The sequence below is a fragment of the Gaeumannomyces tritici genome (genome assembly GCF_000145635.1).
Source record: "Gaeumannomyces tritici R3-111a-1 unplaced genomic scaffold supercont2.3, whole genome shotgun sequence".
Lineage (NCBI taxonomy): Eukaryota > Fungi > Ascomycota > Sordariomycetes > Magnaporthales > Magnaporthaceae > Gaeumannomyces > Gaeumannomyces tritici.
In genome coordinates, this window is record NW_008804547.1 from 211,753 (window position 1) to 232,714 (window position 20,962).

At 34.5% G+C, this 20,962-nt stretch overlaps 10 protein-coding genes across 10 annotated transcripts; 4 read left to right on the forward strand and 6 right to left on the reverse strand.

Moving 5' to 3' along the window:
• Positions 1 to 1,792: 1,792 nt before the first annotated feature.
• GGTG_05155 (hypothetical protein) lies at positions 1,793 to 3,033 on the forward strand (the record flags this gene model as incomplete). Its single annotated transcript, XM_009222954.1, has 6 exons — positions 1,793 to 1,801; positions 2,223 to 2,480; positions 2,546 to 2,726; positions 2,803 to 2,830; positions 2,906 to 2,930; positions 2,980 to 3,033. The coding sequence occupies 6 exons, from the start codon at positions 1,793 to 1,795 to the stop codon at positions 3,031 to 3,033; spliced, it is 555 nt and encodes a 184-aa protein (XP_009221218.1).
• A 262-nt stretch (positions 3,034 to 3,295) lies between these two features.
• GGTG_05156 (hypothetical protein) lies at positions 3,296 to 3,812 on the reverse strand (the record flags this gene model as incomplete). The annotated part of the gene is made up of 3 exons (XM_009222955.1): positions 3,296 to 3,383; positions 3,544 to 3,683; positions 3,738 to 3,812. 3 exons carry the CDS (start codon positions 3,810 to 3,812, stop codon positions 3,296 to 3,298), a joined length of 303 nt encoding a protein of 100 aa, XP_009221219.1.
• Positions 3,813 to 4,241: 429 nt separating this feature from the next.
• On the reverse strand, positions 4,242 to 5,218 carry GGTG_05157 (hypothetical protein; the record flags this gene model as incomplete). The annotated part of the gene is made up of 3 exons (XM_009222956.1): positions 4,242 to 4,654; positions 4,733 to 4,902; positions 5,073 to 5,218. 3 exons carry the CDS (start codon positions 5,216 to 5,218, stop codon positions 4,242 to 4,244), a joined length of 729 nt encoding a protein of 242 aa, XP_009221220.1.
• A 4,122-nt stretch (positions 5,219 to 9,340) lies between these two features.
• GGTG_05158 (hypothetical protein) lies at positions 9,341 to 9,661 on the reverse strand (the record flags this gene model as incomplete). The annotated part of the gene is made up of 1 exon (XM_009222957.1): positions 9,341 to 9,661. A coding segment is annotated over one exon (321 nt), but the record flags the coding sequence as incomplete, so codon positions are not given.
• A 128-nt stretch (positions 9,662 to 9,789) lies between these two features.
• On the reverse strand, positions 9,790 to 10,963 carry GGTG_05159 (hypothetical protein; the record flags this gene model as incomplete). Its single annotated transcript, XM_009222958.1, has 5 exons — positions 9,790 to 9,876; positions 9,953 to 9,976; positions 10,054 to 10,176; positions 10,626 to 10,676; positions 10,811 to 10,963. 5 exons carry the CDS (start codon positions 10,961 to 10,963, stop codon positions 9,790 to 9,792), a joined length of 438 nt encoding a protein of 145 aa, XP_009221222.1.
• Positions 10,964 to 11,863: 900 nt separating this feature from the next.
• Positions 11,864 to 12,261, reverse strand: GGTG_05160 (hypothetical protein; the record flags this gene model as incomplete). The annotated part of the gene is made up of 2 exons (XM_009222959.1): positions 11,864 to 11,906; positions 12,083 to 12,261. 2 exons carry the CDS (start codon positions 12,259 to 12,261, stop codon positions 11,864 to 11,866), a joined length of 222 nt encoding a protein of 73 aa, XP_009221223.1.
• A 449-nt stretch (positions 12,262 to 12,710) lies between these two features.
• On the forward strand, positions 12,711 to 13,076 carry GGTG_05161 (hypothetical protein; the record flags this gene model as incomplete). Its single annotated transcript, XM_009222960.1, has 1 exon — positions 12,711 to 13,076. The coding sequence occupies one exon, from the start codon at positions 12,711 to 12,713 to the stop codon at positions 13,074 to 13,076; it is 366 nt and encodes a 121-aa protein (XP_009221224.1).
• Positions 13,077 to 13,787: 711 nt separating this feature from the next.
• GGTG_05162 (hypothetical protein) lies at positions 13,788 to 15,247 on the forward strand (the record flags this gene model as incomplete). The annotated part of the gene is made up of 3 exons (XM_009222961.1): positions 13,788 to 13,921; positions 14,423 to 14,554; positions 15,052 to 15,247. The coding sequence occupies 3 exons, from the start codon at positions 13,788 to 13,790 to the stop codon at positions 15,245 to 15,247; spliced, it is 462 nt and encodes a 153-aa protein (XP_009221225.1).
• Positions 15,248 to 16,040: 793 nt separating this feature from the next.
• On the reverse strand, positions 16,041 to 17,104 carry GGTG_05163 (hypothetical protein; the record flags this gene model as incomplete). Its single annotated transcript, XM_009222962.1, has 3 exons — positions 16,041 to 16,184; positions 16,435 to 16,503; positions 17,051 to 17,104. The coding sequence occupies 3 exons, from the start codon at positions 17,102 to 17,104 to the stop codon at positions 16,041 to 16,043; spliced, it is 267 nt and encodes an 88-aa protein (XP_009221226.1).
• Positions 17,105 to 20,463: 3,359 nt separating this feature from the next.
• GGTG_05164 (hypothetical protein) lies at positions 20,464 to 20,876 on the forward strand (the record flags this gene model as incomplete). Its single annotated transcript, XM_009222963.1, has 3 exons — positions 20,464 to 20,563; positions 20,749 to 20,798; positions 20,859 to 20,876. The coding sequence occupies 3 exons, from the start codon at positions 20,464 to 20,466 to the stop codon at positions 20,874 to 20,876; spliced, it is 168 nt and encodes a 55-aa protein (XP_009221227.1).
• Between the last annotated feature and the right edge of the window lie 86 nt (positions 20,877 to 20,962).

Here is a 20,962-nt window from a genome sequence, read left to right on the forward strand (position 1 = left end):
AGCCAATATAGCAAAAAAAAAATTCCGAAATAATTTGTTAGCTAAATTCCGAAAAGCAACTTAAATAAAAATAACCATTACCGAAAAGGATACCAAAACAATATTAAAACGCATTTTTAAAGCACAAAAAAAAACGATTTCGTTTAAAACGGTATTTAAAAAAGCAAGCCCAACGTTTAAAAAATTAGCAATAATTTGTTTTAGCATAAAAAAAAAGTTTGGGTTTTAAATTTAACACCGTTCCAACGGGCAATGCTTTAAAAATAATACGATAGCCCAATGGGGGGTTATAAAAAAATGGCCAAAATTTTAAAAAAATTTAAATAGCAATTTAAATGGCCGGGTATGGCTAAAAACGTACGCAAATACGTACGAACGTATTAAATATACCAGCAAATAAAGCCGAAAATATAAGCACTTTACGGGTTGTTAATACTGTTGCCCGTGCCAAACCGCTTGGGACAAAAGTTATCGATGGATTTTATTGGAAAATTTCCAACGTTGGTAAATAAAACCGGCAAAAAGCGCAACGCAATATTGGTAATAATAAACCGGTTTATTAAATATAATTTTTTATTCCAACGTTTACGAAATTAATTAATAAAAAATTAAAAAGCTTTTTATTTATATACGGTTGGAAATTGTTAAAAATGCCCGAAAAGATTGTATCGAACCGAAATAAGCTATTTATAAACGGGTTTTAAACAATTTTCGCCGAATATTTAAAGGTTATAAAAAAACTTTCGACGGCGTATTACCCGCAAACCAATAAATAAACGAAACGGACGAACCAAACGGTAAAGCATTATTTTAAATGCTTTTGCTGCGAAAAGCAAAATAATTAAGCGTTGTTATGGCATTTAATAACGTAAATGCATAATATAAGCGTGCATTTAAAATTGCAAAAAATCCCGGCGTTTTTGTTAATAAGGGTTTACCCGCGAAAGCTTTATAACTTTTGGGTAATTAAAAAAAAAGCTTTAACAACGGCTGGAATTAAAACGGGGGCTTTGGAAGCAATTAAAAAGCAAACCAAAAAATTGTTAAAAAAAGCGAATAATACGTACAAAAAGGATTATAATAAATGCAGGACCCCGGTGCTTTTTAAGGTAAAAAATTAAGCATTGTTAAATACGGCAAACATTAAAATAAAGGTGCTTTTAAAAAAGTTGTTAAATAAATGGCTAAAACCTTTTTAAATTACAAAAGTGGTTGAGTTAACCGGTTTAGCGTTTTGGTTAAAGCTTTTAATAAATTACCGAATACATAACGTGTTTCCGGCGAGCTTGTTGCAAGCATTTGAAAAAAGATTTGGTAAGGAGCCAAAAAATAAGAAATTAAAAATCGAAACGGAAAAAAAAAATCGCTTTAAGGTAAAGGCTTTGCTAAAACATAAAAGGCTTTTACGGAAACGGGAATACCTAGTTAAATGGGCAAGTTACGACAAATTGGAAAATTTGTAAACCCCAAAAAGGGATATTACGAAAGAAATTATTAAAAAGTATAAAGCAAATTTACGGGATAACGAAAGTACCGGACCTTAACGGGTAAATACCCGGAAAGGACGGGGGTGGCATAAAATGAAATTAATAAAAGGCTAAAAAAGGGGCCCAAAGGAATGTTTTAAACGTACCAAACCGGCTGGCCACCGGGGAAAAACGGGAAAAAACTTTTAAACGGTTTGTAAAAGCCGTAAAATATCGTGCTTTATAAACAAAAGGTTAAGTAAAAACGGTATAGTATAAAAAACGCCCCAAATTATTAAATGCAACATATTTAAATTTTTAAAAACATGCAAAATGTAATACATTTTGGAAAGCTTTAAAAAGGCATACTTAGCGCAATACGCTAAAGCAATTACCGCATTTTAAACGTACGTTGTGGTAAAATACCATTGCTTGCTTAAAAAGGAAATGGAAAAACCTCCGGATAATACGGCGGATAAGCTTAAGCGTTTGGGTAGCGGCAAATGCATATCGGCGGTATTTAAACCCATTGAAGGGCAAAAAAAAAGCATTTTAAAATTATTTATTGGGGCATTAAAGCTTAATTAATAAAATAAAAATACCGGGATTTCGCAATGTTGCAAAAGCAGCATAACGAATGGAAATTATGGTTATAATTGTAATAAATTAACGAAAAAAACCCAAAATTAACCACTTTTCGAAAAGGGAATATTAATAATTAATTAAAAAAAATATGTGGGAAAAATCGATTAAAAGCTAAATTTAAAAAACCCAAAGGTTTTGGAAACCAGGTTTTTTTCGTTGTTGCTGTTAAAATCGTTACTTTCCGGTACCGGCACGTACGCCGTACCTTTACCGGAAACCGCGCGGGCATTAGCCAGGGTTTCCAAACTTGCCGAAATGGAAAAAAAATTAAAGTTAATGCCATTTAAAGCGGGAACCACGCCTTTTTCGAAACGCCAAAAAAACGCCGCTATTTTACCAAAAAAGGTTTGGGCGGCAACCAAGCCTTTGGTTTGCTTTTTTGCTTGGATACTAATAGTGCGGAAATATGAAAAAATGTTTTGGGTAGCTTTTAGTGTTGCAGCGCTAGCAATTTTGCGATAAATGCGCTTTTGGATAACGGTTTAACGTTTGTAACGCGCAAGCTATTTAACCGATATAATATAAAAAGATTTGGCTTTTTAAATAGCTTTGCAAACGCGAAAATAAGCTTTAGTAAGCTTTTCAAAAAGCTTCGTGTTGAAATTGATAAGTTATGTAAGGTGCTACCCTGCACTTACCCTGCACTTACCCTGCACTTCCCCACGTTAATTAACACAAGTTAAATTTGGAGGCCGAACGCGGAAATCGTTTTGGTGGCCGTAAGTCGATTTTTTGCAATCCCCATACAAAATAATATTGCGGAAAATCGCGCGCGGCACCGCAACCCTTTAAAGGGGAAAACCTTTAAAATTAACGTCGGTGGGTATATAAAGAAAAGCATTAAATTGGCACCCTTTCCCTGGAATAGCACTTATTTTTAACAACCAACGTGGGCTTGTTAGCATTATATTATAATGCTTAACAAGTTTAACCCTTGTAAACGTAACTTTATAAATTGCTGTAATCGTGCTGCAAAGCCCCAATTTGGACCCTGTAATTTAACACTTGCCTTTTTTGGCGAACCATGTAACTTACCAATAAAAGGTTTTTTATAATTTTGTTAAGGGTTAGTTAATGCAAAAGCGGGTGGTTACTAAATTACGGGCCGGATGCGGTGTTTCCTTTATTAAGCTTCCGTAAACTTTTTACCAAAAGTGCTATTTCCAATAAAGATTGTTCCTTTTTTAACCTTCCTTTTTTTCGTGCCTTTTTGGGCACGCGCGGTTAATTTTATAAATTTTCCGCGTTCCATGCGCTTTCGTACAATTTAAGCTTTATTTTATTTTTTAATTTTGCTATTATACTTTGGCCGCAATACCGGCATTTTGCCGGTACGTTAGCGGAAAAGTCCGTACCCGGTTAATTGTGTTAATGCTTTTTTTTTTTTTGCCGGGCGGTTTTGCCTGTGCATTTAACGTTTCCCGCTTTTTACCAAGCGGTTTCGCCCGTATTTTTAATATATTGCCTTTTCCCGATACGGTTTATTTTAAACCGTATACGCCGTACGGGGGTATTCCGTAAGTAACTGGTAATTAACGGTATTTCGTTAAACCGCCCCAATGCCCGGCAATGCTTAAAAAAAACCGGTTATAAAATTTTGTAACATTTGGAAAAGTAGGTTCGTACCGGTATATAAAAAGCTTTTTTTCCCGTTCGAAACCGCAAGCCCTTTTTTTTCCTTTTTGTGCATTTAATAACCATTTTAAAAATTTCGATAACCGTAACCGTAAGTAATTGGTATTTAACCGCTTTTTTTAAACTTTTAAATTTAACCGGTAGCTATAAATGTCGTTTAGCACAACCGCCGCGGTAAAAAGTTGGGTTTCCGTTAAGTGCTTGCTTTGGGTTTTTTGGTTCCAGCTGGCCCGTTGGCCCTTTTTGGCCCCCCGGTTCCCCAAGCCCCGGCTTAACGCTTTTTTGGTAACCCCCCGGTATTTTCCTTAGCTATCGTAATTTAATTGGATTTGGATTTGGATTTGCCAGAGCTTTCAATCCTTTAAATCTTTAACAATCGCTTTACCGGTAACTTTTCGGTAAGCCTTTTAAATGCCGCGGGTTTATTGGGCCTTTTTGCGCTTGCAGCTTTTTAAAATTCCCGCAAGCGTTTTGCCGGTAACCCCCCGGCGGGTTTTAACCGCTACGGCAAAAAAACCGCCGCCGAAAAAAACGTAAAACGCGCAACAAACGCCGCCGCAACGCTTTTAATTTTAATAAATTTGCCCCCAAAACGAACATTGCTTTTTTTTTTCGCTTTATATGGGTATTTGCAACGCGCTTTCGTTGCAAAAAATTATCGATTTCCAATAAAGCGATAATTAAAACCTTATTTATTTGCCCTTTTTTAAAAATAATTATACGGAGCGTGCGGTATTTTATAACCGTTGTTTTAATTGTTAAGCATATTAAAATTATACCGTTAACCCCCGTATACCAATATGCTTCGATAATTGTACGGAATTTTTTAAATGCATTTATTGCAAAAACGTGGTTAGTAATAAAATTTGCGTTAAAATTTCCAAATGGTTTTGGTAAATGGCTTAAAACTTTTACAAAATTTTAAATACCGTTTATAAGCAATTCCTTAAAGCAATACCGAAATTTTTCGAAAAGTTTATTAAAACCCAATTTCGCGCCCGCAAAGTTATTTAAAAAATTAAATCTTTTTATACCATATTGGCCGAACAATTTGCGCGTTACAAATGTTAAGCCGTTATTTAAAAACGCATTTAGCGCAAAATTGTTAGCGCTACGATATTGGAAATTATTTAAAACATTTTTTAATAACTTTACGCTATCGCCGTTTAAACGAAAAGGCAAGTTTAAGCTTTAGCTAATATCGAAAATTCCTTTAACAAAGTAACGGCGTTTTTTAAACGTTTCGAAAAAGGTATGGTTGCTTTTTTTAATAGCATTGCCGCTAGCTTTGTTACAATTGCGGCGCATTTAAATACCCAAATTTACAACCGCGCAATTTCCTGTAAAGGTACGGCGTTTGTATTGGCGCCGGAAAGTGCCGCTTTTAACGCCAACGATTTTAGCGGCAACGATTTTAGCGCTAACGAAAAGGACGTGGTTTCCGGAAATTTTGGTTTTTTTAAATACGGCATTTAATCGATTTTTTTTACATGTTTTTTAATTAATTATTGGTATTCCCTTTTCGAAAAGTAATTAATTTTAAGTTTTTTTCGTTAATTTGTTATAATTAAAACCATAATTTCCTTTTGTTATGCTGCTTTTGCAGCATTGCGAAATCCCAAAATCTTTAATTACCAATTAAATTTTAATGCTTTAATGGATAATTTTAAAATGCTTTTTTTTTCGCTTTTTAATAAGTTTAAATACCGCTAATATGCATTTACCGTTACTTAAACGCTTAAGCCCGTTTGTTATACCATCCGGAAATTTTTTTATTTTTTTTTTAGGCAGGCAATGGTGTTTTACCATAACGTACGTTTAAAATGCGGTAATTGCTTTAGCGTATTGCGCTCAGCATGCTTTCTTAAAGCTTTTTAAAATGTGCTATACTTTGCATGTCCTTTGGAATTTAAATATATTGCATTATTAATTTAAAGCGTTTTTTATATTATACCGTTTTTATTTAATTTTTTGTTTATAAAGCACGATATTTTACGGCTATTACAAACCGCTTACGGGTTTTTTTACGTCCTTTTTTAGTGGCTAACCGGTTTAGCACGTTTAAACCATTTTTTGGGCCATTTTTTTAGCCTTTGTTATTCCTTTTTTGTAATACCCCCGTTTTTTCCGGGTATTTACCCGCTAAAATCCGGTATTTTCCTTATTTGGTAAGCTTGCATCCAATAAGCTTGCTTTATACGCTTAAACAATTTTTTTCGTAATATCCTTTTTAAAAACTTACGAATTTTTCGATTTGTTATAGCTTGTTTATTTAATAAGGTATTTTCGTTTCCGTAAAAGCCTTTTATATTTTAGCAAAGCTTTTATTTTAAAGCGGTTTTTTTTCGCTTCGATTTTTGGTTTTTTATTTTTTAGCTTTTTGCCGGGGTTTTTTTTAAACGCTTGTAATAAGCTTGCCGGAAATACGTTATATATCCGGTAATTTATAAAAAGTTTTAACCGGAACGCCAAACCGGCTAACCCAATTATTTTCGTAATTTGGAAAGGTTCCAGCCATTTATTTAATAACTTTTTCGAAGGCCTTTTTATTTTAATATTTACCGTATTTAATAATACCCAATTTTTTACCCCAAAAGGTACCGGGGTTTTGTTTTTATCGTAATATTTTTTGTACGTATTATTTGCTTTTTTTAGCAATTTTTTGGCTTGCTTTTTAATTGCTTCCAAAGCCCCCGCTTTAATTTTAACCGTTGCTAAAGCTTTTTTTTTAATTATTTAAAAGTTATAAAGCTTTTGCGGGTAAAACTTTATTAACAAAAACGCCGGGGTTTTTTACAACCTTAAATACACGTTCGTATTATGCATTTACGTTGTTAAATGTAACAGCAACGCTTAATCGTTTTGCTTTTTGCAACAAAAGCATTGGAAATAATGCTTTACCGTTTGGTTCGTTCGTTCCGTTTATTTATTGGTTTGCGGGTAATACGTTATTAAAAGTTTTTTATAACTTTTAAATATTTCGCAAAGGTTGTTTAAAACCCGTTTGTAAATAGCTTGTTTCGGTTTAATATAATTTTTTAAGCGTTTTTAACAATTTTTAAACGTATGCAAATAAAAAGCTTTTTAATTTTTTACTAATTAATTTCGTAAACGTTGGGATAAAAAAGCTATATTTGGTAAACCGGTCAACCATTACCAATATTACGTTGCGCTTTTTGCCGGTTTTATTTATTAACGTTAAAAACTTTTCGATAAAATCCATCGATAGCTTTTGTTCCGGGCGGTTTGGTACGGGCAAAAGTGCTAACAACCCGTAAAGTGCTTGTATTTTTGGCTTTATTTGCTGGCATATTTAATACGTTCGTACGTATTTGCGTACGTTTTTAGCTATACCCGGCCATTTAAATTGGCGTTTAAACTTTTTTAAAGTTTTGGCTATGCTTTTGTAACCTTCCGTTAAATTATTGTATTATTTTTAAAGTATTGCCCGTTGCAACGGCGTTAAATTCGGAACCCAAATTTTTTTTTGTGCTTAAATAAGCCGTTATTAATTTTTTAAACGTTAAATTTGCTTTTTTAAATATTGCTTTAAACGAAATCGTTTTTTGCTTGTGCTTTAAAAATGCGCTTTAATATCGTTTTGGTATTTTTTTTAATGGTAATTATTTTTACGTAAATTGCTTTTTAAAATTTGGTTAGCAAGTTATTTCGGAATTTTTTTTTGCTATATTGGCTTTTTTATTTATAAGCATGTTTTAAAAACGTTTCGATAAGTTATCCGCGGGGTTCCGGTATTTTGGCTTTTATTTAATCGTAAAATTATATTTTGCCAAATTTTCGAATTATTTTATTTAGCGCTTTATTACTTTTTTTTTGTTAGGATATGGGTATAATTTAAATGGTTAATAATTATTTTAATAATTTTTTGTAAATAAACTAAGTAATGCCGTTACTTTTCGAAAGCTTTTACGATTGCTAGCAATTTCGAATTGGGGATTGCGTAACGCAGCTTTTTTTGCCGCAGCTTTTTTAACAAGTAAGCCACCGGGTGCTACCAGCCATTTTGCAATTGCAACAATATTGCTTTTATTGCAAAAGCCAAAGCGTTGGTCCTTACGTATAGCGGTTTCGAAAGGTCGAAATGCATTAGCATTAAAGCTTGTATAAATAATAATTTTAGCTTGCAAAAAGCTTTTTTCGCAATGCTTTCCAAATAAAACGCCGTGCTTTTTTTTAAAAAAGTTTGTTAAAAGCGCGGTAATTTTTGCGTAATTTTTTACAAATTTCCAGTAATACCCCGTAAAGTTTAAAAACATTTGCACGTTTTTAATGCTTTCCGGTATTTTCCATTTTTGGATTGTAACAATTTTGTTCGGCAAAATTTCGATTTTAAATTTAATTATTTTAAAATTTAAAAAATTAATGCTATTCGTTTCGAATTTGCATTTGGCCGGGCTAACGTAAAGCTTATACTTTTTAAATCGCTTTAATACCGTTTTTATTGCTTTACGGTGCTTTTCCCGTATTTTTAAAAAAATAAGGATATTGTTTAAATATATAATGCAAATGCTATTAATTAATTTTTTAAATGCTATATTAATAAAGCTTTAAAACGTTACCAGTGCATTGGCCAAACCAAATAGCATTATTAAATATTTGTAATATCCGTACTTGTAACGGAAAGCGGTTTTCCATTCGTTTTTTTTATCGAATTCGTATTTTGTAATAAACGTTTTTTAAATTTAATTTAATAAAGTACTGGTTTTTAAATATTTAATTAAATATTTCGTAAATTAGCGGGAATGTTAGCCGGTTTTTTTTGGTAACTTTGTTAAAACTTTAATAATTAATACAAAAGCGAAATTTCCCGTCCTTTTTTAAAACGAATAGGATTTTAACGTTAACGGGATTGGTTAAATACCGGATTTAACCCTTTGTTATAGCTTTATCGAAATATTTCTAAAAGGTTTTTAATTCCTTTTTGGATAAAAGGTAAATGCTTTCGTAAAACGGCATTTTTTTTTTTTAATTCAATCGCGTAATTTTAGCTTGTATGTTTTAGCAAAAGGTTTAATTTATAAAATTGCGCATATTTTGTAACTATTTTTTTAACCCATTTTGGAAAAGCTTTTAGCTTTTTCCCGGGGTTTTTTAAGGTTTTCGAACGTGCAACCGTTAGCACGGTTATCGCTTATCCTAATTAAACCAATTTTTTAATTGCTTCCAACGAAATTATTTTAATTTTTTTGGTAATTACCGGGAATTTCCACTTTATATTTCCAAACCGGATTTTAATTTCTTGTTGCTGGAATTAAAGCATGTTTAACGTAATGTTGTACCCGGCCCGGGGCATTATTACGTAAAATACCATTAATTTTTGGGTTATTTCCTAACTATTCGTTACCTAAATTTTGTATTTTTTTACTTTTAACGTAAGCATGCGTTTTTTGGTATCGAATTATGCCAAATAGCCCCCGTTTAAAACCGGTATTTTTTTATTTCCATTAAAAACGGTTATGCAGCAAATTAACGTTGCTTCCATTATTAACCAGCGCTTTTAACTTTACCCGGTAACCGTTAATTCGTAAATACATTTTGGTTTTTTAGCGCGTTTTAACCGCTAAAGCGCATTTTTAAACCCCGGTATTTAAACGGTTAAATAACGGTGTTAAATTGGGTAGCAATATTTTGCTTTTTTTGGGGTACGCTAGCCGGATATGGCTTAGCTTTTTATACCCGTAATACCGTATTTCGGGCCTTTTCCTTTTTGCTTTTTGTATGGTTGCTAAAGCCAACGGGGTTTCCGGGTTGTTCGTTCGTATTTTGCATGCTGCAGCAATGTAGTTTAATTGCCCGTATTTAAAGCAAATAACCGGCTTTTTAGCGGTTAAAGTACCGGTGTCCCCCGGTATCCCTTTGTACGGTTTCGATATTATTTTTGCTTTAAAAGCTTTGGCTTGCAATTTTTCCATAATGTAAGGAAAGCTTTTAAATATTACCCGTTTTTGGATTTCGGGGCGAAACCGGTTAAAAAGCAATGTTATTTTTATTTATTTAAATGTTAATTCGAAAAGGTTGTTTTTTACCAAATCCTAACAAATCCGGAACGTTTTAAACAATTTATAATTTTTTTGTTTAATAACGGTATTTCCCGCAAGCTTTTTAATTGCTAGCTATATCCGCGAATTGGGGTTTTTCGATTTTGCTTAAAATTACCGCAAAAAATTAGCTTAAATAAACAATACCCCGGTATTTAAATGGTATATTTGCTTGTATTTTGTTTATTATACCCGTTGCTAATAATTAAAAATGCTGGAAATTATTTAAATTTTTATACGGTTTTTACCGTAACGTTTTTTTTCGTTTTCGAAAATAAATTTGTAATTGTTAATGTAATAAACAATATTTTGCTATATTGCAAATTTTTTAAATATGGGCGGTTTAAAAATAATTTTGCTTTACGCAAAACCTTTTCGTTATTTAAAAGTATTTTTTTTATTTTCGTTTAAACTTTTATGCGCATATTTTAACTTTTTATTTTGGATTTTTTAAATTAAACGGGCGCGTTTGCTTTAGGCTTTTAACGCGTCGTTTATTTTTTGCAATTTTTTTACGGAAAGGTTTTCGAAATTGTCGGAAATTTGCGGGGCTTTTTTAATATTTTATTCCGGTGGCCCAACGGCCTTTTCCAACGTGTTTAACGTAGCATCGAGCGTTATTGTAAGCGGTGCGAAATTGCAAATGCCTTTTTTAAGCTTGTTCAATCCTTTTCGGTAATTACCCGGGCTTATTTTTTAAATAAAAAAGGTATAAAAAAAGGAACAATATGTTAAAGGTTAATCGGTGCAAAAGCGGGTAATTACCAAGTTACGGGCCGGATACAGTATTTTTTTTATTAAATTTCCGTAAATTTTTTACCAAAAGTGCTATTTTTAATAAAAATTGTTTTTTTAACTTTTTTTTTCGTACCTTTTTAAGCACGCAAAGTTGGTTTTATAAAATTTCCGCGCTTTATGCGCTTTCGTACAATTTAAATTTTATTTTATTTTTTAATTTCGCCATTATGCTTTAGCCGCGATACCGGCATTTCGCCGGCACGTTACCGAAAGGGTCCGTGCCCGGCCAATTATGCCAATGCCCTTTTCCTCCTTTTTGCCGGGCGGTTTCGCCCGTGCTCCTAACAAATTTCCCTCCTGGGGTGAAAGGGTAGGTGAAGATAGGTGGAGAATCAAGACAGTGGCCGTTTTTAAAGCCATTATTAGCTACTTTGGAAGCAGCTTTCCCATTTTCTGGCACGGTGTATGCGCACCTCCACGTTTTTGCTTTCGAGTTCGCTAATGAGCTTGTGGAACCGGATGTATGACCATTACGACGATAAGTCAGTGCACCCCCTGTCCGGCCACCCCCACTGTCATGGGCAGTAAAGGGTGGGCCTTCTACAAAGATTTACCTCTGTGCGCGAGGGACCCCGCCTCCGGCGGCGACCCTCTCCTCCCTCTACCGAGATTTTACCTACTACTACGTGATACCCATACAGGCTCTCACAGTTTCATACACCCAGCTCACGCTGAAACAAGGCTGCAATGCACGTTAGGGCGCGCCAGGCCGTAACACACCTTATACAAAGATTCTAGGTGGCAAAACGAAAAGGGGCAAAATCGATGCAAGGACCAAATCTCTATGTATATTTACGAGAACAGCAGTCCTTTGTAAGGAAAGGCGGACAAAATATAAAACAATCCTTTTGGTGCTGAAAAAGTTTGACACGTCAGGGCACGCCACGCCGTAACAATTAGCTAAATTTTTACCCCCAAGAAACAAATAGGAAAGCACCCGAGGAATCGATTAAGGAACTAACCCTATCCCCACATGTTTTTAGGGGGGCGGGCTTCCAAATATAACTAATTGGCTCTTTGTACATATTCCATTTCTTATGCTAAGTAAAGTTGGCTATTGTTACACCACTACGCCAAAAGTCACGATGGACGATATCGCCGTTTCCAAGGCGTAAAGGAATTGAAAAAATCTTGTTAATTTTAAACTTTTTATTAGTGTCAATATACCCTCCAATATTTTCAGTGATATATTCAAAACCACCATTGTATTTTAAGGTCATCGTTGTTGGGTCCGGTTTTAAGGCAAAAAGCTTTTCGGGATCATTTATCGTTAAATGGCCCGTCGGCTTCAAAATATCTTGTGCTTCAAGAATGAGTACAGGTTTTGTCCCTATAGTGTCTAAAATAGAAACTTTAAATTGTTCTGGATCCGGTTCATGATTCTGTAAAGAGGCTAGAAATCCTTCCTTTGTTCCTCCAAAATAAGCATATCCATCCCAATCGTGAAAAACAATTGCAAGGTTTAAAGGTTTTTTATACTTTAACCCCATTTTAAGTTTTTCTAAATCAATGCTTATTAACGTTGGATTAATAGATTTACGGATTCCGTCTTCCGCATAACTTTTGTTTATTAGAAGCAAGCTTTCGATCCATTTCTCATCCTTAAATATCATATCCCACACCTTCCTTACGCCGGACTTTTCACTGGTAAAAGCCATGTTTCTTTAGTTTCCTTGCGATGTAATTACACTTGAAGTTTCCTTAGGCTAGTCTTTTATAACCTTTGCCCTCGAATTTTGTTTTCTGTTTTTAACTTCATTTTAGCGTAAATAACTTCCGTTTAAGCAACTGCAGCCAACGCAACTTTTCGCTGTAGCTTTGGGATTACATTCAATTGGCGGCCAGGGTCTGCTTTCAAGGCTCTCGTTACACTGGAAATTCCCATCCTTGAATACACGCTATAACTGGCTCCTTTTAAGCAACAAAAGCCTATAACACTTTGCGTTACTTGTTGCTTTTGCATTTGGGGCTGAAAACATCCAATATGCTGTACGTAGCAAAAGCATTTAAGTTTAGAAGCAGTCCTTAAATTGCCAGCTTATTTATATAAAGTGAAAAGCATTCGAAAATCCGCTGGTTAATGGAAATATTTCTTATAACCTCCAAAATGTCAGGCAGCAGTGATTACGCTATGCCAGATGCTGGTGTTGTCGCACCCGCAAATCCGCATGGCACAAACCGTCTCGGCTTACAGGAAAGCTTAGAGCTAGAATTACTAACAGCCGATGAAATAGATGCGGTGCGCCGTGGAATTAACGATTGGTTTAATGCTTCTGATAAAGATTTTTATAATTTACTAGGTCTTTCACGGGATGCGACGCCAGTTGATATTAGAAAGGCAATTAATAAACTTCAAAGGAATTATCACCTTGATAAAAAGAATGGAGACGACGAAATATCCAGTTGTACGTATATAAGTTTTATAAATAGATATTTATGTATGCTAACCATTACACAGTTTTTAATTCCGTAATGCATATGCTTTTAAATGACCAAAAAAGAACGGATTATAACGCAAAGCTGGACATGGTGGACTCCTCTGGCCAATGCATAGCAAGGCAATATGAAGCAGAGTTCCAATAGCGGCACTTTAAGCCAGATGATTGCGAGGATGAACAAAGGCCAAGGGGTGAACAAAACCCAAGGGCCATAGTACCCGCTAATATCCAAGCTTTGTATTCAGACAATACAGATAACTTTGCAGCGTATATTGGCGAGGTAAAAAAAAGAGGAGCATCCTATATTGCAAGGAAAGAAGTAGATGCAACGAGGGAAAGAGAAGTATTTAATTTTGAAAGCGAAAAACTAGATAGAATGAATACAGATATTGCGAAGCTCGGAAATGACAAACAGGAAGCTAAATTATGGCATGTTAACTACCAAGTAATCAGCCATTTGTGTTTTAATATTATGAATAAACGCGCACAATTTTAGTATGAATCTGCTGAGGCATTGGAAAATAATTTGAAGAATACTATGGGAACGCAGCAATATCCGCAAATGTGGATAGCTGCAGTTGAAAGCAAAATTAACATTGAGGATTCGCTAAGTTCTGCTATGGGCGATATGAAAATTCAATGCGATGGAAGTGGCGTAAACCTTTTCCTGACAGAAGAGCAGAAGTTCGAGATTCGAAAATTTATTTTTATTAATGAATGCGTCGGAAAGAGATTTGTAATTAAAAATGACATATTTGGATAACAAGTCGTTCTTTAAGGTGATGCCTTTTTTATTAAAAAGGATCTTCGATTTTTTAAAAAATCTGCAAATGAGCTATCTGAAAACGATGTTAAAACTCTTTCGGCTACCAAAAACAAGGTAATAAGCACGGCTGATTAAGCAAAGACTGGTTTCGAGCGAGGCAGTATAGATATTGTTAGCTGGTATGCCGAAAATGTCGGTGATGTTAACAAATATCCTGCAACGTATTTCGTTATTCTTAATGGGAACCGCCTTCTCGTTTGTACCCGGACAGCCGTGCGCGGGCGCTTAAGTAAAAGTAACGCGGATAAAAGGATTTTAGAATGTGGAGCTGTGTTTCCAAGGGACAAAAGAATAACCGACAAAAGAATAACCGAAAAAACACGTGGAGCAAATACATTCAGCCGCAGTACACAACAGTTAAACGATGCTTTAAACGCCCTTTTTAGGTACAAAAACCTATTTAAGGGATTTGTACCACAACTGCAAGGTGGCTTTTAAACGTTCGTTGGATTAAGGTATTAAAACGTTCCTAATTTCTAATTAAATCAAACGGTTTGCAGTTTGGTAAGGGCCTAAAACGGATGTTAATTAAAATCTTTTACTTTTGTAAATTAGTTTTAAAATTAAATGTTATAGTAAACACGAATTTAATCCTGTAACGTGCTGTGTGCCAACGGTATTTTCGCAGGGAGGTTTTAAAAATTCAGCTTCATTGCAATGGCAACGTTTACGGATGCAAGGCAAAGTGTAGGTATTGGGTAATACCGTTTTTGTTGCTTGCCCTCCAGATCCCTTTGCAAGGGACATTGGGGCCATATTTATACATGGTGCTAAGGCGGCCTTTAATTATCATTCCCTAAACCTTTCCTTAGGGAGTGACTTTTGTGGAAGTTTTCGACCAAAGGGGCGTCCTCGAAGCGTTTTGCTTTGGAGTGATACAGTTTGTTTAAATCCAGTTTATTATTTTTTGTGCACCTTTTTGAAATGGTCGTGTAAAGCTGGCAGCGGCGCTGTGAGGTTCTTATTGTGCAAAAAGAATGAATTCGTTAAATTGAAACTGGTACATGTGACGACCCGGGGCGGTTCACCGCAGGCATCCACATAAGCACGCGCCGCGGAATGGCCCGTGGGACAAGACGCCGCACCACCTTTTCTTCCGCATCGCGTGTCCGGCGCTCCGCGCCTTTCTCCCTTTTCCCCTCCCTATAAAAACGTCTTTCGTTCATAGCATTAATTAAACCTAGTGTTAAGGATTTGCACCAACCAAAGAGACAATGCTGCAGTGAGGTAGGCGTTGATATTAACTATTTAAAGTTGGAGAATAAGGAAGGAAATTGGTGCGTTGCACCGGCCAATGTTAAAGGAGCCTGCAGCTTATATGTTCCGTACACTTTAAGCAGAATACACTTTAAGCAACAGCCTATTTCTGTATTTATTTAGATAGACCGAAACGAAGGTTTTGGGCTAATCCCTTTTTTTTAAAGCCATGGAATAGAAATCGTAACAAACAGGTTATAAGCCTGGGCGCTTTTGCGCAAAAATGCATCACCCCGATTTTTAATCTTACTTTTCCATTTAAACCAACTAATAAGCGGCACCACACAGGAAAAGTCGCACCAAACGATACCGTACCGGAGCAAACCGTAAGTTAAAGCACCCCCTGTCCGCCACCCCCATTGTCCGCCACCCTAAATCTCACCAAAAACCGCCAAAACACACCCTTTTCAAATTGCAATTAAAAATCGAAAAAATCGTATAACGTAGTTCATCAATGTGTGCCACACATCAATATGTGCCACAATTAACGCGTTTACGCGTTCATCCAACTTTATTTACGAATAGCTTTATAACAAACGATAGCAAACAAAAGCGACGAACGCAAAATTGTTTTAGCCTTTCAGGCGATCGCATCGAATTTATAGTTAAATATCCGGGGCGCCGCTAAAATTTACGAAATAAACTTTTCCATTTTCGCCTGGCGAAAGCGCGGCCAAATTACTTAACGCAATTACATGCCCAAAATACGGAAATTAATAAAATCCAAAAAGGAAGCGCTTGTTAAGTACATATTTAAGCTGGATTTTCGCGCATTCCCTCCCCGGCATTTTGGTATCAAAAATATAGCCAATTAATTGTTTGCCGAATGCAACGCGGGCGCCGTTAGCAAATGCTGGGTCGAAAAATTCGTTAAACGCCGCGCAAAGCTTGGCACGCGCTAAATTCGAAAATACAATTACCAAAAAGCCAAATACGAAAATCCCAAATTTGTTTTTGCTTGGTTTAATTTTATGCAAAACATTATGGCTAAATATGGTATCCTTGCTACGGCGCACACTTTATTATTATAAAAAGGCTTTGTTATTGCACGAAAAGGAAGCTATTTGGGTAAAGCGTTTTTGGCGTTTTGTCGCGGTTTTGTAAGCGTAACGTTAGCGCGTTAAAAATGCGGCCTTAGGTTTTTCCCCAAATGCTTTAACGCGTACCGTAACAATACCCCATTATAAAATTGCAATTGTTCCAATTGCGTTAGCGTAATACTTTGCGCCGGTATAGCGTTGCGTGCATAACCCCGTTTGCTTAAAGCGTTTTTTATTTTTTTGCGCATAAGCTTGCAATTTTTTGCTTACCGCTTTTTTAAAGCGGAATTTCCGCGTTGCGTTAACGTTTTTTCGCCGTTTTTTTAAATTTTTTCCCCGCTTTGCGTTACGTTTTTTTAAATTTTTTTAATTATTATTACGATGTTTTAATTTGCCGTTTTAACGTTATTATTACTTCGTAATTTTATTATTGTTTCGTTTTTTTTGCTTTTTTTTTATTGTATTAATTAATAATATAAACGCCCGCAAAATCCGGCTCGGTACGGTATTGCGTTACCTTTTTCGCGTTATTACTTATTTTTTACGCTTTTTACGTTAATTAATTAATACAAAAATACTATCCAAAGTTTGGTGCATTTTATTTAAAACTTTTATTGCGTAAGCCCGGGTTTAAAGCTTTAACGCAACGGTAACGGGTTGCGCTTTTTTTTAACGTTTAATGCTACCAATGCCAAAATAAAAAAGAGAATTGTAACAAAATTCGTTTTGTTAATTAAAATTTTGCTAGCGTATTGCTAACGCCCAAATTTGCAACCTTTTTTTTATATGGAAAAAAACCTTTACAATTTTAAGCGTTTGGCCGTTATTTACAAAAGCTTTTTCCGTATTAACGGAAAAGCGCCGTTTTTTTAAACCCCGCCCGTACGGGTAAAAACCAGTACATTTTATTAACTAACGTTTGCATTCGTACCGCGGCCATATGCACCAAGCTTTTTCGTGGTTTTAAAATTGCAAACGCCGCCGAACGGCGTTTTTATTGTATAAATAACCTGCAAAACCGTTGTTAAATAAGCGTTATGCCCGCGTTTTTGCGTTTTGCTTTTGCTTTTGCAAAAACGCTTTTTGCTAACATTAATTCCAACCCGGCCTTTTTATTGCTTTAACGCATTAACGGCGCGTTATTGCCATTTTGTTAATTGGTACTTAACCTTGTTACTATTTCCTTCGTTTTCCGGCTTAAAAGGACCGGGTAAAAATGCGGCTTTTTTTAATAACCTGGAACATACAATTTGGTATGCCGTAAAAAAGCTTATATTTAAAATATTACAAAATTGTATATGCCGTATGGCTTGCAATTATTGCCCAAAACGGGAATAATTGGAATAACGCCGCGTATTTAACGGCGCGTTAAGGTTTTTTAATCGTAACGGGGGGTTATTTCGATTAATTTCCCAAAATAATATTTTTTATTTAGCATAAATTTCCAGCCATTTTTTTTTCCCGCAAAAAATTGGTAAATGTATTGGAAAAAAGGTAACTTTTTTTTTATCGTTGTTATTTTTAAAAAACGAAATAAAAAGGGTTATTATAATAAAAGCGGGTGGCGGCGAATAAACCGCTGGTAATTTATCGTTATTTTCGAAAAATAAATTTTTGGAAAGTAATAATGCTTAAGCGCAACGTTTAATCGGTTTTTTTTGGTTTAAATTTAAGGTTTGGCTAGCGCGGCGTTTGGGTATTCCCGGGCGTATTTTTATTTTTTTTGCGCGTTTAAACTCGCGGTAATATGTTAGCGTTACGGTGTTATTTTTTCGCGTTATTTTTAAATTGCTTTTTATGTATTGCCGGTGTACAATACGGTGCTTTTTAAGCCAAAACCTTAATAAAGGGTTGTGCTAATAATAATTAAGTTTTTTTTGGGCGGCCTTTACGTTTTAGTGCTTGTTATTTTTAACGCTAACGAAACGCCGGGCCCGTTATTTTTTATACCGGTTGTACCGTTTCCGGTTCGTACCATTAATTTGGTGGTTTAAGCTTATTTAAATGCAAACGGTAAAAATTCCGAATGCAATTATTTGCTTTTTTAAAATTGCAATAAGGTTTCCAGGTTAAAGCGTAAAGTACGAGCCATTTAATTTTGTATTAAAAGTTTTCCCGCGTTTTTTTAAAATTAAAATTTTTATCGAAAACCCATTTTTTGCTATTATCGTTAGTATTTTCCCTTTTGTTAAAAAAACGCCGGCAATTCGCTGGTTGTATTTTTTGTTAATAGCGTTTTGTTCCGGCAATTCCGAATGGTTTTGCTGGATTAACAAAGTGTAAAAACCAAAAAACAAACGGTATTAAAGCGGGAATTTAATGGTTAGGGCTTGTTTATAAACTTTAATAATAAGGAACGGGCCAATCCATTTATCGTTTAATTTAAAGGTTAGCTTCGAAAATGTTATGTTTTTTATATTTATTTAAATTTAATTTTTTGTAACGAACGTGCTTGGGTTGGTTTGGTAACGGTTGGCCGTTTTTTCGTACCGTTTTTAAGCTACGGTTGCTATTGCTTTAATATAATTAAAAATTGTTTGGATTTTATTGGTTATTGTAAACGCATTGTAAATTTCCCGTTGCTTTGCCGGCGTATTGTTGGTATTTAAAAAGGGAGCTGGTTCGGATTCCATAAAAGGGTTTTACCCGTAATTAACAAAAAACGGTAAAATTCCCGTCGTTTTTAATATTTAATTGTTATTAGCAAATTTTTCCAATAAAAACCAATTAAACCAATCGTTTTAATAATAAAAGCAAAAGTTACGGAAATATTGCTTTATGTACGCGGTTAGGATTTTCGTTTGCCCGTCGAACTTTGGGTAAAACGCTAACGATTTTTTTATAGTAGCGCTTAAACGTGCTGCAATTCCCGCTAAAAGTTAAATACAAATTAAAAGCTTTTATTAAATACAATGGTTTTAAGGGTGCCGTATTAACGGTACATTACCAATAAATAAGCGTTTGTTAAACTGCCCGCGTTAATGGTATTTATTAAAATGTAATGCTTTATTTTTGTTAATTTATCCATTACCATTAAAATATTGGTATAAATAATACCCCGGCGTTTATACGGCGGCGACGGGCCGATAAAATCCATTAACAAATTTGTTTATGGTTTAAACGGGATTAGCAACGGTTAAAATAGCTTGTTAAAAAAATGCTTTTTTTTAACCATTTTGCAAAAATGGCAGCCCCGGATAAAAACGCTAACGTTTCGGGAAAATTTTGGTTAAAAATATAATTTTTGCAAAAGGTTATATGTTTTGCTCCTTTTTGCGTAACCGCCGGGTGGTAAATTATGCATTTTATGCAATATTTGCAATCGAAAAGCGTTATTTAAAGGGATAAATAAACTTTTTTTTAACGTAAATGCGCTTTTAAATTGCTTAGCAATTAATTTTAGCAATTTTAAACGTTTTGCGCAAAAAAGCAAAGAAATAGCGGATATTCGGGTTATTAAAGCATTGTAATAAATTTTGGTAAAGCTTAAACGTAGCGTAATTCCTGTTAATAAATGCGTTAATAAGTTCGAAAATATTTAGTTAATACAAAAAAAACATTAAAATTGCGCCAGCGTTTTTTCCGCTAACCGTTTCGGGGGGAAAAGGATTTTATATTTATTAATAAAGCGGTTATTTATAGCAACGTTGCGGGGCGCCGGTTTAACGCCGGGGGGTTAAAAAAAGGCGTTTGGCACAGTAGCTATTTTTTTGGTTTGTACACAATTTGGAACCTAAAATCGCTAAAAAATTTGGACCAGCGTATTTGCCGCTAGTTAAGCAATTTAATGGTAACGAAAAATTGTAAGTTTTTGTAATTTGTTTAAATTTTTATTAGCGTTTCGGTTTTTTAAAGCTCCGGTTTTTATTTTTTAAAAGCGCGTACAATTGCAAGCAATTTTTTATCGTAAATCTCGTAATTGCATTTAGCTAGTAAATATTTGGCTAAAAAAAAGCAACGGACTAACGTACCCCAAGCGCATTTATTTGGAATAGCACCCCGCCCGTAACCCAATTAAAAGCGTTTGCTTTTACAATTGTTTTAAAGGCTAGATTGTAATGTGCAAGCACAATATTTAAAAAAAAAGCGGTTTTAAGCTGGTAAAAAGCTATTATTGCTTTGGCAAGTTATTAACGCACTTATAATTGCTTGCTTATTAATAAATAAAAAGGTTTAGCAATAACGAAAAAACCTTTAATAAACCGGCGATAAAAGTTGGTAAAATTTATAAAACGGCAAAAAATTTTTAACGTTATAAGCTATTTTTATTAACGAATTGCTTTAACCTTTTTTTTATTTATGCAAATTTTTGTAATTAAAATAATTAAACCGAAATATTTGGTTTTTTATATTAAAAATTGGCATTTCCGAATGTTAATAATAAAGCCCGCGTTAGCAAGTTTTTAAACCATTACGCAAATGTAACGCTGGTATTCCGCTCATATTTTGCTATAAATAAAAACGTTATTAAAATATGCTGTAACGTAACGGTTTAATGCGTTTAACAAAATACGGTTAATATAGCATTGGAAAAAGCTAAAAGCGCTTGTTATGCCGAAATTCGCTATTAAACATTTGAAAAAGCCGAATTTAATAATAAACGCCATTTTTCATTCGTTTTTTTAAAGCAATTTGTAAGCGGTTAAACGCCGTAATAATATTTAACTTGGTAAAATATTTAATTTTTGAAAAAGCGTTTAATATTTTTTTAATTAAAAGGATTGGGTATTTATTTTTAACGGTAACGTTATTTAAGCCCCGGTAATTAACGCAAACGCGGATTCCCCCCCCCCCCCCC